This window comes from Oncorhynchus nerka, linkage group LG1 (genome assembly GCF_034236695.1).
Source record: "Oncorhynchus nerka isolate Pitt River linkage group LG1, Oner_Uvic_2.0, whole genome shotgun sequence".
NCBI classification, from domain to species: Eukaryota; Metazoa; Chordata; class Actinopteri; order Salmoniformes; family Salmonidae; genus Oncorhynchus; species Oncorhynchus nerka.
The window spans coordinates 18,255,975-18,272,847 of record NC_088396.1 but is presented as its reverse complement, the minus strand read 5'-3'; the positions used below and the strand labels follow the sequence as shown (position 1 = coordinate 18,272,847).

The 16,873-nt window shown below is 43.6% G+C and overlaps 1 protein-coding gene across 5 annotated transcripts in view; it reads right to left on the bottom strand.

Moving 5' to 3' along the window:
- tns1b (tensin 1b) overlaps nucleotides 1-16,873 on the bottom strand; it is a 298,140-nt gene that overhangs the window by 170,353 nt on the left and 110,914 nt on the right. For all 5 annotated transcript variants that reach the window (XM_065011831.1, XM_065011762.1, XM_065011799.1 and 2 more), the window contains exon 2: nucleotides 5,513-5,627. In XM_065011831.1, coding sequence (XP_064867903.1) covers nucleotides 5,513-5,627 — 115 coding nt within the window. The remainder of the gene's footprint in view (nucleotides 1-5,512; nucleotides 5,628-16,873) is intronic.

The following is a 16,873-nucleotide window of genomic DNA, read 5'->3' as shown; positions in this document are numbered from 1 at the left end:
ACTAGCTAGCATCCAAATTGACCCTAATGCATCTACTGTATGCAGTATAGCGAATAGCAGTCATCATCTCCAATGCATTCATACGTTGAAATCAAGTATTATCACATTTTTAACACACTCACATCCATGCAGTGAGATATGGTAGGCTAACATGTCAACACATCCACCCGGGCAGTGATACAGGAACCCCCCTCCTCCCCACACACACACACACACACACACACCTCCCCAGGACGACATCGGCCAGAGGGACGGCCCCAAGGATGAGGAGCGGGCCGGTCCGGGCGGCGAAAGTGGAAATCACGGATGATGTTGGGATCCAGAATGTCCTCCCCTGGAACCCAACACCGTTCCTCTGGGTTCCTCTAACCCTCTCAGTCCACCAGATACTAGAGCTGACCCTACGACGTCGGGAGACCTGTAGAGGTCTGACGGCACACACTCACATCCATGCAATCTCACTATTAGCAGTGAATATGGTACGCTACACATCCATCCAGTCAGTGAAGTCTGGGCTAGCCTTCCAGACATACTTTTCCCTGACAGTCTGGTAGCATTGTGCTCCTCTATTTGAGCGGTCTTGTCAACTTTACCTTACAAAAAATGACCATAGAAGTTGGCAAGACAGCACAAACAGATATGGGATCAGGCTATGGGTCTAGTCTTTTGACTGGAAACAAACACATGCTGAATAGACCTGCGTCACCAGCCAGGATACGCTCCTATTGTCATGGAGCCTAGCAACGTATCCTGGCAAGAGGCGAGGAAGTGGTGGAGCTGGGATGATGATTGGGAACCCATGTGACTGATGAGTGTTTGTAAACAGTGTTACGGAAGGGAAGGGGGTGTTGGGGTGGGTGGAACATATGAACATGACTTCACATTACCTCAGAGTGCTCGCCGATGTACTAATAACTCTGAAACCCCATCTGGGTCATTCCTACCAAGCGGTGCCTTTTCTGTCCCCAGGAAATATCATGTGTGGATTCCAAAAGGCTTTAAATATAAGGTCTGATGTCTTTACCTTAAAACAGAAAAATATGCATCTTGAAAGGACATTTTATGCATTTTCAACACTTTTTCAGTGGATGTGGGTGTTTTTTCTCCGGGTGTTATTCATCAACTTCCACAAGAAATATAAGCCATAAAATACTAAATATTTATTCATTATTTTATAGTCCTACCTAAAGTCGCTCTCATCATTAAATTTTTTTTCATGATTATTGTATTTATGATTGTTTTATTTAAGCTTTTCTGTGTGTCTCTGATATCACTTTCCATCGTGTTAGTTCAAATCAAATCAAAAACTATATTGGTCGCATACCCAGAATTGTAGATGTTATCACATATAGTTTGTTGTAATTCTCCATTTTAGAAAACAACACCTTCCTGCAATGACACCTCAGTCAGGAAGTCATCATCATTTGCTGGGAAAACAATGGTGCAAAGCTAAATATATATATAAACACTGAATTGTATCCATTTTTCCATGTTTGTTGTAGTTAGTCGGTATGTCCCACTCATAAATGTCCACCGTGTTAGGCTAAATTTGAAAGAAAATTAACCACATGAACCAATATTTCACAAACCTCATTAAAAATAGTAAAGGAGAGAACTCCTTATCTGAATCCTTATTCTGAGATTTATGAACACATTTGTTCACTCCGTCCTGAGACAAGACCGATTTCAGTGATTCATCAGTGCTGGCTACTCCAGGCTGTGTCCTTGTATGGAGTGTGTTAGCGTGTGTGTTGCTGTCTGAGTGGGCCTCTATTGTTCATTTTGTACTTTCCTGAGAGCCTACTGGCTGGCCCTCGTAAATCTGCTCCAACCAGACAGGACACACACACACAGACGTATTTAAACTCTCTCTCACAAACACAGGCAAACATAGACATAAAACACAGACTTACATACAAACACGTGCAAACAGACAGGGGAGCTATCCTCTGTTACCATCTATCTACAGTATACAGGCTGACTGACAGGGGAGCTATCCTCTGTTACATTCTATCTATACAGGCTGACTGACAGGGGAGCTATCCTCTGTTACATTCTATCTATACAGGCTGAGTGACAGGGGAGCTATCCTCTGTTACATTCTATCTATACAGGCTGACTGACAGGGGAGCTATCCTCTGTTACATTCTATCTATACAGGCTGACTGACAGGGGAGCTATCCTCTGTTACATTCTATCTATACAGGCTGAGTGACAGGGGAGCTATCCTCTGTTACATTCTATCTATACAGGCTGACTGACAGGGGAGCTACCCTCTGTTACATTCTATCTATACAGGCTGACTGACAGGGGAGCTATCCTCTGTTACATTCTATCTATACAGGCTGACTGACAGGGGAGCTACCCTCTGTTACATTCTATCTATACAGGCTGACTGACAGGGGAGCTATCCTCTGTTACATTCTATCTATACAGGCTGAGTGACAGGGGAGCTATCCTCTGTTACATTCTATCTATACAGGCTGACTGACAGGGGAGCTAGCCTCTGTTACCATCTATCTATACAGGCTGACTGACAGGGGAGCTAGCCTCTGTTACCATCTATATATACAGGCTGACTGACAGGGGAGCTACCCTCTATTACCATCTATATATACAGGCTGACTGACAGGGGAGCTATCCTCTGTTACATTCTATCTATACAGGCTGACTGACAGGGGAGCTATCCTCTGTTACATTCCATCTATACAGGCTGACTGACAGGGGAGCTACCCTCTGTTACATTCTATCTATACAGGCTGACTGACAGGGGAGCTACCCTCTGTTACATTCTATCTATACAGGCTGACTGACAGGGGAGCTATCCTCTGTTACATTCTATCTATACAGGCTGACTGACAGGGGAGCTATCCTCTGTTACATTTTATCTATACAGGCTGACTGACAGGGGAGCTATCCTCTGTTACATTCTATCTATACAGGCTGACTGACAGGGGAGCTACCCTCTGTTACATTCTATCTATACAGGCTGACTGACAGGGGAGCTACCCTCTGTTACATTCTATCTATACAGGCTGACTGACAGGGGAGCTATCCTCTGTTACATTCTATCTACAGTATACAGGCTGACTGACAGGGGAGCTATCCTCTGTTACATTCTATCTACAGTATACAGGCTGACTGACAGGGGAGCTATCCTCTGTTACATTCTATCTATACAGGCTGACTGACAGGGGAGCTATCCTCTGTTACCATCTATCTACAGTATACAGGCTGACTGACAGGGGAGCTATCCTCTGTTACATTCTTTCTACAGTATACAGGCTGACTGACAGGGGAGCTATCCTCTGTTACCATCTATCTACAGTATACAGGCTGACTGACAGGGGAGCTATCCTCTGTTACATTCTATCTACAGTATACAGGCTGACTGACAGTGGAGCTGTCCTCTGTTACATTCTATCTATACAGGCTGACTGACAGGGGAGCTATCCTCTGTTACATTCTATCTATACAGGGTCTGACAGGGGAGCTATCCTCTGTTACATTCTATCTATACAGGCTGACTGACAGGGGAGCTATCCTCTGTTACATTCTATCTATACAGGGTCTGACAGGGGAGCTATCCTCTGTTACATTCTATCTATACAGGGTCTGACAGGGGAGCTATCCTCTGTTACCATCTATCTACAGTATACAGGCTGACTGACAGGGGAGCTACCCTCTATTACCATCTATCTACAGTATACAGGCTGACTGACAGGGGAGCTACCCTCTATTACCATCTATCTACAGTATACAGGCTGACTGACAGGGGAGACATCCTCTGGAACGGTGGTGCTGAAGTGTCATGATAAGCCTCTCAGCAGGAGTCAAGGGCTCTTGCTTCAAGTAAGGCCAGATACACATTTGCTCACTACAATGACACACAAAGAAAAAGTATGCACAGACATGCACAATAAGAGGGGGGAAAAGTAGCACACACAGAAACACATCAGAGTAAGTGGCTAAGAGGTTGACCCATGTGATAGTGAAGCGATTGTTGTCCATGGGGAAATGATTGATCCTATGCATTCTGGCTACCCTAACAGGCCATCCCTTTGGGAGAGCAGGGACAGACAGCTGCAACACCCACAGGACCCAGCATAGAGGACTGTAAATATATATATATATATATATATATATAAGAGACGCCCATTTCAGGAGGATAATAAATCATGGTAATATAATGGGAAGAGACTACAATACAGTTACCAGAAAAACAACAATCTTTCAAAAGGACATAATGTAGTTACTAGTAATGTAGTATTTTTTGTGGGGAGCAGCCAGCCACCCGATTATGTATAAATGTCTGCTTTCCAAGAGGACAGTGCAACTACAAGGTAATAACAAAAATGCATGCTTATTGTATACTAGGTCCTCTCAGAGTTAAACACTAAGCCAAGAGAATGCCTCTGTTTCACTTTACTGTGAATAAGATATCCATACCGTGCCAGGAGGAAGGGAAATAGGCAAGCCAAATCTTTCCCTTCTGGATACTAGGCCAAACAACCTGCCAGCATACCGACGCAGCACTATCAGCAGAAGCAGACATCTCCACTAGCCAAGTAGCAGTGACCAGCCAAGCCCAGTGTGTCTACTGTCTAGCCTGTAGGTTTGCCAACGCAGTGGATATAGGGCTATCTACTGTTGATGATTCACAGAGCTATATTATTATATTGCTTATATTTTCTCTTTACATTGTTTTTTTTTATCTCTAATTCACTCAAAAACTTCAAATGCTCAATACTCAGTACCCAGCTAGCACTCAATTTGCTTACTAAACAAACTACAGGTAACTGTCAAAATAAAGGAAACATCAACATAAAGTATCTTAATAGGGTGTTGGGCCACCATGAGCCAGAACAGCGTCAATGAGCCTTGACATAGATTCTACAAGTGTCTGGAACTTTATTAGAGGAATGCAACACCATTCGTGCACAAGAAATTCCATCATTTGGTCTTTTGTTGATGGTTGTGGAAAACTCTGTCTTAGACGCCGCTCCAGAAATTCCCATAATTATTCCATTGGGTTGATCTCTAGTGACAGAGAGACTCACGCAACGCTTTTAACCCCCTATGCTCCTCTAAGACCCCTTTTTCAAAGTCACAGAGATCTCTTCTTCTAGCCATGGTGGCCCAAATAATGGGCAACTTTTATACATGACCCTAAGCATGATGGGCTGTTTTAATTACTTAATTAACTCAGGAAACACACCTGTGTGGAAGCACCTGCTTTCAATATATTTTGTATCCCTCATTTACTTCAAGTGTTTCCTTTATTTTGACAGTTACCTGTATCAATCTAATCAATGAAATGAGTTAAAAGCCTGATTAGCAAACTATCATTGAGTGAATTGAAAACCTGCCAACCCTTGACATCACCTGAGCTACTTTAATGTAATTACTCAGAGTGACCACAACGGTGACCTTGGGAGACCCCAAATGACCCTTTGATGACCCCAGATGACCATGGTCACCGTGGTAACACTCAGGCAAGGTCAGGACTAACCTCTGCAGATGAGCCCCGCCTGGCTGACGGTCTGTTTGCACACCCCACAGTGCTTGCTTTTCTTGAATGTCTTCGCCCGGAAGGTGTGTGAGTGAAGCGCCTCGAACTCTTCAGGCTGCAAATGGAACAGATAAAGAAGAGAGGGTTAGTGTTCAATTGCAGATGGCTCAGTTGATCGGCTCATGGTGGTGTCAATACAAAGACTGTGGGTTCAATTTGTGCATAAGCCACGGTATACGTAAGGGTTTTTTGGGGATAAAGTAATTTGGACTTTTGTCACAGGCAAAGAAAATGGAACAATCAACCAAACTAGGAATAAAACAAATTGTCTGTCAGTATAAATTAAAAGCTGTTCATCTATAAGGATAGTCCACTACAGTATACTTATTTCATTTGCAAAGATAATGAACATAATATTAATCAAATAGACTTTAGCGGTAGGAGAAGTCTTATTTGCCCTAACTTGAGATGAACACACAGAACCACACCGAATCACATCACAGACTGAAGATTTGCACAAAAGTGCAGAAATGTTAGCGTTTGGCCCAACAACTGTAGAAATGGTACACTCCAGCTGCCCTCTACAAAGAAGCAGTTCCCACTTTCTCTACTCCGAGAAACAAGAACAACCACGTCACCCCATGCCCCTCCGTCCCCCCCTCCTTTCCTAAGGCTGCTGCTGGAGATGTGTTATGCAAGCCCTCTGAGATAATTCCTATCTGACAGCGTCCATAGCGTAGCCTCCTCTCAAATGACCCCCCTGTCTCCAGCCGGCATGTGTTTTCCTTCTCCTATAATTACATCTCAACTGTTCTCCCTTTTTCCTGTCTTCCTTCTAAACTGAGCTCGTTGGCGGGGGTCAGGGTAACAGAAATGTCAAAGCCGAAGGACAACCATCTCTGCTCGCTGTGAAACCTGTGTCATGTTCCCTCTTTGTGGTCACCGTCTCAGCGTCACCCCCGTAATGGATGACTTTGGGGGATTTGGACCGGTGACATTACTTCCTCTGTGTATTTTCTCAGCTGGTCCCCATTTTGGGCTTTTCTGGGTTTCGGCTCGGTGGGATATTGGGCCCCACTAAACACACTGTCTGTGGGACCAACATAGCAATATTGAGCTCATATAACAAAAGTACTTTAGAAGTGAAAGAATCACACATGGCCACACAAGGAGATTTGCTGCATATACGTCACCTGTCTGAAAAGTGAATCAAGACTAACACGTAAACAAGGAGGAAAGAATGTATAACAAAGAGACCTGGGGACCGAGTCGACTCACAATGCATTATGGGGAAGCACAGATGTAAAACAGACCAGATTCTATAGCCTACACCATTTTTTTTATGTTGTAGTGTGTGTGTGTGTGTGTGTGTGTGTGTGTGTGTGTGTGTGTGTGTGTGTGTGTGTGTGTGTGTGTGTGTGTGTGTGTGTGTGTGTGTGTGTGCGCGTGCGTGCACAGCTGCCTGATTCTTAACCATATTCTTTATGAGGGTTACTGAACGCTTTTCAAGGCAGGAAATGCAGGCCGGAATGGCTTTATAATATCCATCAAATTTCCATTAAGGCAGTGTGTGTGCGCTCGCTGGACAGGGCTCAAAAGGCCATGTGGTTGGCACATTGAGCAACTTTAGAGAGAGACTTTAGATGGCAGGAGAACGGAATGGAGCTGCGGTGTACCACAGAGAGAAATCCCAGACCAGACACTGCAGCCGTACCAGCAATGACGTTATGTACCTCCTTTGGCCATCAATCCCAAAGAGTCGGTGGATGGAATGCAGTAAGGCATAGACGTTGCAGGCCAGAGTTAGAGGTAAGCACTTCAGCTGACTCTAGCTGGCTCTCCCACTCTGTCTATATATTATATATTCATAGTGCCTTTGGAAAGTATTCAGACACTTTGACTTTTTCCACACTTTGTTACGTTACAGCCTTATTCTAAAATGGATCAAATTGAGAAAAAAAAAACTCTGCAATCTACACACAATACCCCATAATGACAAAGTGAAAACAGGTTTTTAGAAATGTTTGCAAATGTATTAAATTCCAAAACAGAAATACCTTATTTACATAAGTATTCAGACCCTTTGCTATGAGACTCGAAATTGAGCTCAGGTGGATCTTGTTTCCATTGATCATCCTTGAGATGTTTCTACAACTTGATTGGCGTCCACCTGTGGTCAATTAAATTGATTGGACATGATTTGGAAAGACACAAACATGTCTATATAAGGTCCCACAATTGACAGTGCATGTCAGAGAAAAACTAAGCCATGAGGTCGAATGAATTGTCCGTATAGCTCTGAGACATGATTGTGTCGAGGCACAGATCTGGGGAAGGGTACCAAAAAAATGTCTGCAGCATTGAAGATCCCCAAGAACACAGTGGCCTCCATCATTCTTAAAAGGTATACATTTGGAACCACCAAGACTCTGCCTAGAGCTGGCCGCCCAGCCAAACTGAGCAATCGAGGGAGAAGGGAGGTGATTCTTTTTTTATAAATTAGCAAAAAAAATCTAAAAACCTGATTTTGCTTTGACATTATCGGGTATTGGGTATAGATTGATGAGGGGAAAAAAGCAATTTAATACATTTTAGAATGGACTGTACAGTACTTTCTCTTTTGGTCTTGATCCCTTAGAACCTCTTTCACTCGCTCTCTTTATTTCAACTTACTTTCTCTTTTGTTATTTCTGGACGTCTCTCACTTTCTTTCTCTCTTGCTCTCTTCCTCCCCTCTACCATCCTCTCTTCCTCAACAGTCTACCTTGCTAACTCCCCCACTTAGCAGAGAGGTAGATTTATGGATGTCTGTGCAGCCTACAGGAAAGCACAAGGTCTGGTTCCCATGATGGGCAACAAATAGTGTATTCTCCCTCCAATCAGAAGCAAACTATCAGTCAAATGACCATGACAGAGGGAAAACAACTCTAGACCAGCTTTACTCCACACACAGAGACGCGTACAAACCTCTCCATCACCCTCCATTTGGAAAATCTGACCATAATTCCATCCTCCTGATTCCTGCTTACAAGCAAAAACTAAAGCAGGGAGGACCAGTGACTCTGTCAATTAAAACATGGTCAGATGAAGCAGATGCTAAGCTACATGACTGTTTTTATAGCACAGACTGCAATATATTCTGGGATTCTTCCGATGGCATTGAGGAGTACACCACATCAGTCACTGGCTTCATCAATAAGTACATCGATGACGTCGTCCCCACAGTGACTGTACGTACATACTCCAACCAGAAGCCATGGATTACAGGCAACATGCACATTGACTTGGCTTCTCAAATGGCACAGTGGTCTAAAGGCACTGGAATGCAGTGCTAGCTGTGCCACTAGAGATTCTGGGTTCGAGTCCAGGCTCTGTCGCAGCCGACCATGACCGGGAGAACCATGGGGCGGCGCACAATTGCCCAGCGTCGTACGGGTTAGGGGAGGGTTTGGCCGTCAGGGATGTCCTTGTCCCATCGCGCACTACTGACTCCTGCGTTGGGCCCGGCGCAGTGCATGCTGACATGGTCGCCAGGTGCACAGTGTTTCCTCCGAAACATTGGTGCAGCTGGCTTCCGGGTTAAGTGGGCATTGTGTCAGGGAGCAGTGTGGCTTGGTTGGGTTGTGTTTCAGAGGACTCACAGCTCTCGACCTTCGACTCTCCCAAGTCCGTACGGGAGTTGCAATGATGAGACAAGACTGTAATTACCAATTGGATACCATGAAATTGGGGGCTGAATTTTTAACCGCACACTCACGCATGCCAACACACACGCACACCTCTTGGCCACCTGGTTAGTCAGTTGACAGGGTTACTATAGAAGCATGGGTCCTGGGATCTCCTATGTGGGCTCTCATCAACAGTGTAGTTTTGGTTCATTACAAGAGATGTACAGTAAGCTGTTCCCACCTCATGAGAAGAAGAGGGCTCAAGACAAAATGTAAACAAAAACAACTATGTTATCATGCATACACAGGGTAACATCTATTCAAACATTTACACATAATCTATCTGACATGTAATTTTCCCATGCGAACATACATTACAGAATAGCAAATAAACTGCCTGAAAGTCCCTCTCCGCACATGGGCTCTGCAGCCTACTACAGGAATGTAACTGTGTAGTTTAGGTTCTTTCACGCTGCAGACAGAGAGGGAGACAATGTGAGGGACACACGCCAGACATTAAAAATGTCTCAATCTCAGTCTATTCAGGCCAGGGAGTACCATCGTCTTTGGCCCTCTCAGAGAGAGGAGCTGACCCCCAAATAAAACAGACTTCTAGTGTTCTCCCCCCTATTCATCAGGCTGTGCAACAGAATGGAAGAGACTCCAGCAAAACACTTTTTAAATACTTCATCCCTCCTGCCTGGCCTCCAATGTCAGTCACTTGTCTCCCCACCTTTGGGTGGTGAATGTAGGAGAGGGGGCACTCAGATCTCAGCACAATACCTCATGGTTTAATTCCCATTAGCAATTTGGACTGGAGCCATAAGTGCTCATCCTCTTTTAGAAACCAAACAAACAAGCCCTCCTCTGCTTCGCACCCATCTGAGGCCTGGCCTCCATTGTTTACTCCAAATACTATGTAAATAAACGGCACAAAACAATATAGGGGAGCTCCCTTCATGGGGCCCGACCCTAATTGGTTCCGTTCATTAAGAGGGCCGCCACTGCTTGCAGAGTTTGTTTATTGTTTGTAGCGGGGAGGAAAGTGGGGGATTCTGGAATACATGGCGCTATGGATTTGGAGGGAAGAGATGAGAGGGGTGGGGGGGTGTACGGTAATCATGGGGGTACGTTCACATTCACAAGAGACGAGGTCTCTGGATTATAGTTCAAAGTGATGCCAACCATGCAAATGCCCCTGGTCCTACCGTGGCTCTTTCCATCGCCTCCCTTTTCTCTCTGCTAGACTGACACAAAGGCAGACGGCTTGAAACAGGCATCATTGGACCCCCAGGGGACAAGGCCAGTGTACACACAGCCCCCTTGCTGAGACGCTAAGCTCCTGGGAACAGGGTCCCATCCCTCCAAGCCACTCATACACACACGCACATACACACAATGGAGTCCCCTAACTCTGAGGGAGTGGGGAGCGTGGTTTGGGGGCGTGGCTCCCAATGGGCTGATAGGGTTTAAAGCAGGGCTACAGCACTCTGGGAAGAGCAAGGGTGCGTTTCAGTAGGTATAAATGGAATCCATTCCTCATCTCCTCTTAATATACGCCATGATTCACCAACTCATTAAAGGGTAATTGAGAGCTACTGGGTGTGCAGGCTTTTGTTCCAGCCCTCCAGTACCACACCTGGTTCAGCTTATGGTGGCTCAGACTAAAAACTGGTATTAGATTTTTTTAATCCGGTGTGTTAGTGATGAACTGGGATAGAAACTTGCACAGCGCAATATCACTGAAGACTGAAGTTGGATAACTCTGAACTGCACTGATCAAAAATCATGATAGGTGAAAGCAGTATGGTGAATGCCTGCTGGGAATGTATTATTCACCTGTCCAGGTCAAAGGTCAATCACACTAATCCAGATGGAGGAAACTATGAAAGGAAAGGCAAAAGCAACTACAATGAAAGGGAATACCTGTCTGACACGAGGATAGCGAGCGGCGCTCACATCCTCCTCAATAAGCTCCAAATCTGTACATTGACCCCCCCAAATAGGGCCGCTTTTCCAGCTACAACTCTGAGACATTCCTGCTGAATAAGGTCACTTCGAGAAGCTTTTTTTCATCCTTGACGCTAAAAGCGCTGCATTCGATGGCGCCCCATCTCTCACACACACACTGATACACAATTACCGAGGAAGCAGACTGATTTCAGTCCGAGCTGCATGTGAGGATAAATCCCTCACCTCATTAGTTTACAACCCTATGCAAAGTACACACACACACTCCAGAAGGGTTCTTAGCAGAGCGATAGGGTCATACCAATAACCATTTTGATCTGAAGAACCCTTTTTGGAAGGGAAGAATGATTCTTTGGAAGGCAAGAACGGTTCTAAATAGAACCATACTGTATAGAATGTTTCCCAGCATGCTCTATTGCAGTGAGATTTTAAGTTTTTAAGATTTTAAGATTTTAAATTGTTTGTTTTTATTGTAATATCTGTGTTTTGGCATGTACATTGATTGGTTGATGAATTTTATGCTACAGGAAGATAAATAAAATACAGTTTTCTAAACTAACCCAATCTGTTAGCAATTGGATTTGTTGGAACCATTACTGAGATGGTTGTTCTAGTTTAGATGATTAAGGTAGTCTCAGTATTCAATTTTTCCTACCCCGCAGTCATTCTGAATCCAGGTAGCAGGTGAGTAACAATTCCACTTGTTGGATTCCTAACTCTGTCGGGCTCCAATAGGAATTACACATCACTTTGCAAGCCAGCATAATGTGACTTGCAGCACTGACGTGACCTCTAATCCAGGAGTTTTGTAACGCCACAGTGTTAGGGTATAACTAGGCCTTCAAAGAAAGGCTCTGCTATATGTAACGTATTGGTTCTAGGAAGAACCCTCCAAATATAAAAGGGTTCTCGGTAGAACCCTTCATAGACGGTTCTAGGAAGAACCTTTGGATGATAATATGGTTCTTGGTAGAACCCTTCATAGAGGGTTCTAGATAGAACCCTCTGAAAAGGATTCTACCCAGCACCAAAAAGGGTTCAACTATGTAGACAAACTGAAGAACCTACGTGGTTCTACTTAGCACCTTTTTTTCCCCCGAAAGTGCACACTTCAGAAAGTATGTACTTTTGAGCTTAAAGGAAAAATCCACTCAAAACTATATTTTTGTATTTTTTTCCATTAGTCCACTGTTACACAGTCCCAAACAGTTTTGAACGTCAGCAGTCAAGTTATCAAGAGCATTTTCTAGAAGCAAAGTGTCACTTGCCACATCAACATGATGATTTATTTTGTATCATCATGATGATGTGGCAAGTGACACTTTGCTTCAAATCCAATATCTTGAAAACTTGACTGCTGATATGCAAAACATTTTAGGACTGTATTAACATTGGACTAATGAAGAAAATCCAAAATATAGTTTTTGAGAAATGTTTCCTTTGGGTGCTGTCGATCTGTAAAGCTGTATTGCCTATCATTTCATAACCCTTTATTTGCTTCTATTTACCACACACACACTTCAGCAAGTCTGTGGCATATATGGCTACACACAATGTAGTTTGGTAATGCTCTAGGAACGTTCTCCAACTGGTTTGACATTGGGAATGTTCACAAATAGTTCCGAGAATTTTTTTAAAAAACAACGTTCTCCTGTGGGAATTTCAAGACTTCACAATAAAGTTTTCTGCAGGTTTCCTCATAGTTCGATTTAAAGTCATGTTCTCAGAACATTAAGGCAACTTTCGATCAAAATCACAAGCAAACATGCTTTGTGTTTTGGCCGCATCCACTATTTGGCACACCTGATCTTAATGAGTGCTTGTTTCCTTTGAAATTGGTTCTGTTTGAATAGACTAAAATGAACAGCTTGGTAGGAGTAAAAAAACAAACATGGCATGCTAGCTCCATCCTGGTGGCGCAGGGGACTCCAATGGATAGAGAAAAGAAGATCATAGCTTTGAATCATTGCTTTGAATCTCAATGATGCCGTGCCACAATACAAAATACATGTGTTTGCTTGATTAATGACTAAGTAAATTCATTTACTTCTGTCCTATCTGTGCTTTGATTAAAAACCTCAAAATAATCTACGTTCTCAGAAAGTTAATAAAATATCCCAGGAAAACTTTCCGTGAACCATAGTAAAACATTCTCAGAAACTCCATGTAACCTACAAAAGGTATGTTCCCAGAACAGGCAAAATGTTCACTTCCATTCTCAGAACGTTTTTTTTTTAACTTCAGTTTTACCGGTCTGGAAACGTTTGGCTTCTTGAACCAATGGGAAACCAAACATTTTAATTTCATCAATTCTCAAGGAACAAAATGTGCTACCTGGGATGTGTTCAGCAAACCTGCTGTCAAGCTTTTTTTTACCCACTTAACAAACTCTGTGGAGTTAATTTCATTTGGGGATTTACTTCATTTGGTATTGGCACCGACTAACTTTGTTGGTGTGTCTGGGCAATGAATCCATCCTTAGAGCCCACTGCAAAAGTGCATTACAAGGAGGAATGAAAAGGTTTTCAGATAGTGTCTTGTAACAAGACTCTAGAGCTTGATAACATTATGAACATAACCCTGTGCAGATCCATTCTATCTTATGCCCTTCAAGTAGGGTGTGAGAGAGAGAGAGAGAGAGAGAGAGAGAGAGTGAGAGTGAGTGTGCGTGTGAACTCCCTTGAACATTAGATTGAAACTCAAGCTTTATCAGTAGTGATCCCATCCAATCCATCCATTCAACTGAGATAATAACCTACTTAACACAGCGTCTCTCATATGGGACAACATGTGTTTGGGTGAGATGTTAACAAGACACACAGTGGGGTCACTGCGACAGGTCCCATCTGCTACTATGGGAAGTGTGTGTGCATGTGTGTGTGTGCCCTCTGTTGCTGGAACATCCCTCGCGCTCCTACCCCGCCCTTTCTCCAATAACCCCATTCTTGTCTCCTCACTCTCCCAAACCGCCCACCCCCTCCATGTTTTCTCCCGCAAGGCTATGATTCTTCAGCTCACAAAACGCAAGCAGGCAGGGGCGTCTCACCCTTGACCTGTCTCATCTCCTTCCACACAGTCTGGCCTGACCCCACATCCACACAGAGGCAGCCTCTACTCCCTTCATCTCCCTCTCTCAGTTCCTCTCTCAGTCTCTCTCTGTCTCGCTCACACACTCTCACACACTCTCTCTCTTTCTTTTGATCACGTGAGTACAATGGAGCCCCCACATGGAGTTTCAATAAAGGGCCACTGAACACTGAACTCTGACAGTAAGAGGAGGCCAACCCCGAGATTGTACCAGCTATTGGAACATTTATGTGAAATTCCCAAAGATTTTTGACAGGCATGCTTTTAGGAGAATCCACTGGTGGTGGCTAACTGATAGTTTTGTAAGAGAGCCAATGAATTCTTCATCCTTATCACACACACAAAAATAGAGGAATGAAAAGGAGGGGGAAGAGGAAAGAGACACAGGAAAGAGTAAGAGAGAAGAAATAAAAAAGAAGGGTGGATGAAAAGAAGGAAGAAAGGCAAGGAGGTGGGGAAGTGAGTTTGAACGTGCCCCCCTAAGCTGGTATCCATAGCACAGCCCATCTCAGTGCAGGAATTCCCTCGATGGTAGGGTCGTTGACGGTCAGAGACAGTTGGCGAAGTGTCCTGTCCTTCTCCCAAACCCTGTCATTCCAAACAGGGAGTCAACAAGCTGAAGAAGTGAACCTAGTTATTAGATAGCTGTCTTTTCCATCAAAACTGCTATGGAGTTTCAAATTAGCGTTTTTGAAAAAATAAATATATATGTTTGAATGACACTAAATGTTACTTTAAACCCTTGCAATGCTGAAATATTTTGGTAAGAGAAGTGATCATAATTTAACTTGCATGCTTTGACGTGGATAAGGAAACAAGTAAGTCACAGGAAGATTTACCGTTATGTTATGTAAGTAGTAAACACTTGTTTAAATCTGTACATTGTACAAATGTGGAATGGAAAAAAAGTCCTGTCCGTTGCCTGTGAGGCATCTGCTATACAAAGACCAGATTTAATAATTCATGATGCACGTGGGACTACGAGGCACTGAGCAGCAGTTTCAGAGGCTAGGGAAGATAAACTCTCTCTGCAAACACACGAGAAGAGTTGGTTTTGTGTCCACCAGCCTCATTGTCGTGTCTCTAGATGCACTCAGATGCCCAGATCTCATCTTCATCATCGATCCTTTGTTTCATACAAAAGGTTGTAAAAAGTAGGGCTCGTGTAACAGCTGGCTAGGTTTTCGGCAAGATAGAAAAGCTGCCTCCAGTAAGACAAAGGGGTGGCGATCTGTGTCTATTTATAAATGACAGCTGGAGCACGAAATATAAGTCTCAAGGTTTTGCTCGTCTGAGGTAGAGTGTCTCATGATAAGCTGTAGACCACACTATTTACCAAGAAAGTTTTCATCTATATTTTTCTTTGCTGTCCACAAACAGATGCTGGCACTAAGACTGCACTCAACGAGCTGTATAAGGCCATAAGCAAACAAGAAAATGCTCATCCAGAGCCGGCGCTCCTAGTGGCCATGGACATTAATGCAGGGAATCTTAAATCCGTTTTACCTCATTTCTACCAGCATATTACATGTGCAACCAGAGGAAAAAACTCTAGACCACCTTTACTCCACACACAGAGATTTTGTAAAAATCCATCGCCCTCCAAATCTGACTATAACTCTATCCTCCAGATTCCTGCTTACAAGCAAAAACTAAAGCAGGAAGTACCAGTGACTCGCTCAATATGGAAGTGGTCAGATGACGCAGATGCTAAGCTACAAGACTGTTTTGCTAGCACAGACTGGAATATGTTCCAGGATTCTTTCGATGGCATTGAGTACACCACATCAGTCACTGGCTTCATCAACAAGTGAATCAATGATGTCCCCACAGTGACCGTACACACATACAGTGGCTTGCGAAAGTATTCACCCCCTTGGCATTTTTCCTAATTTCTTGCCTTACAACCTGGAATTAAAATTGATTTTTTTGGGGGTGTTTGTATCATTTGATTTACACAACATGTCTACCACTTTGGAGATGCAAAATGCAGAAAACTTGAGTGTGCATAACTATTCACGCCCCCCCAAAGTCAACACTTTGTAGAGCCACCTTTTGCAGCAATTACAACTGCAAGTCTCTTGGGGCATGTCTCTATAAACTTGGCACATCTAGCCACTGGTATTTTTTGCCCATTCTTCAAGACAAAGCTGCTCCAGCTCCTTCAAGTTGGATGGGTTCCACTGGTGTACAGCAATCTTTAAGTCATACATTACATTTACATTTAAGTCATTTAGCAGACGCTCTTATCCAGAGCGACTTACAAATTGGTGCATTCACCTTATGACATCCAGTGGAACAGTAGTGCATCTAAATCTTTTAAGGGGGGGGTGAGAGGGATTACTTTATCCTATCCTAGGTATTCCTTAACTAGTTGCTCCTACCCTCTACTTTTTTGAACATTTTGTTAAAAATCGCGCAACATTTCAGCGCCCTGCTACTCATGCCAGGAATATAGTACGTTCATATGGTTAGAATGTGTGTATAGGAAACCCTTGGACGTTTTTAAAACTGGTTAAATCACGACTGTGGCTATTACATAACGTGCGTTACATCGGAAAGCGCAGGAAAACCTGATCACAGAAAATGGAAATAAATATCCTTGCGCCACTTCCAGCAATTGTTAACAGTGAGC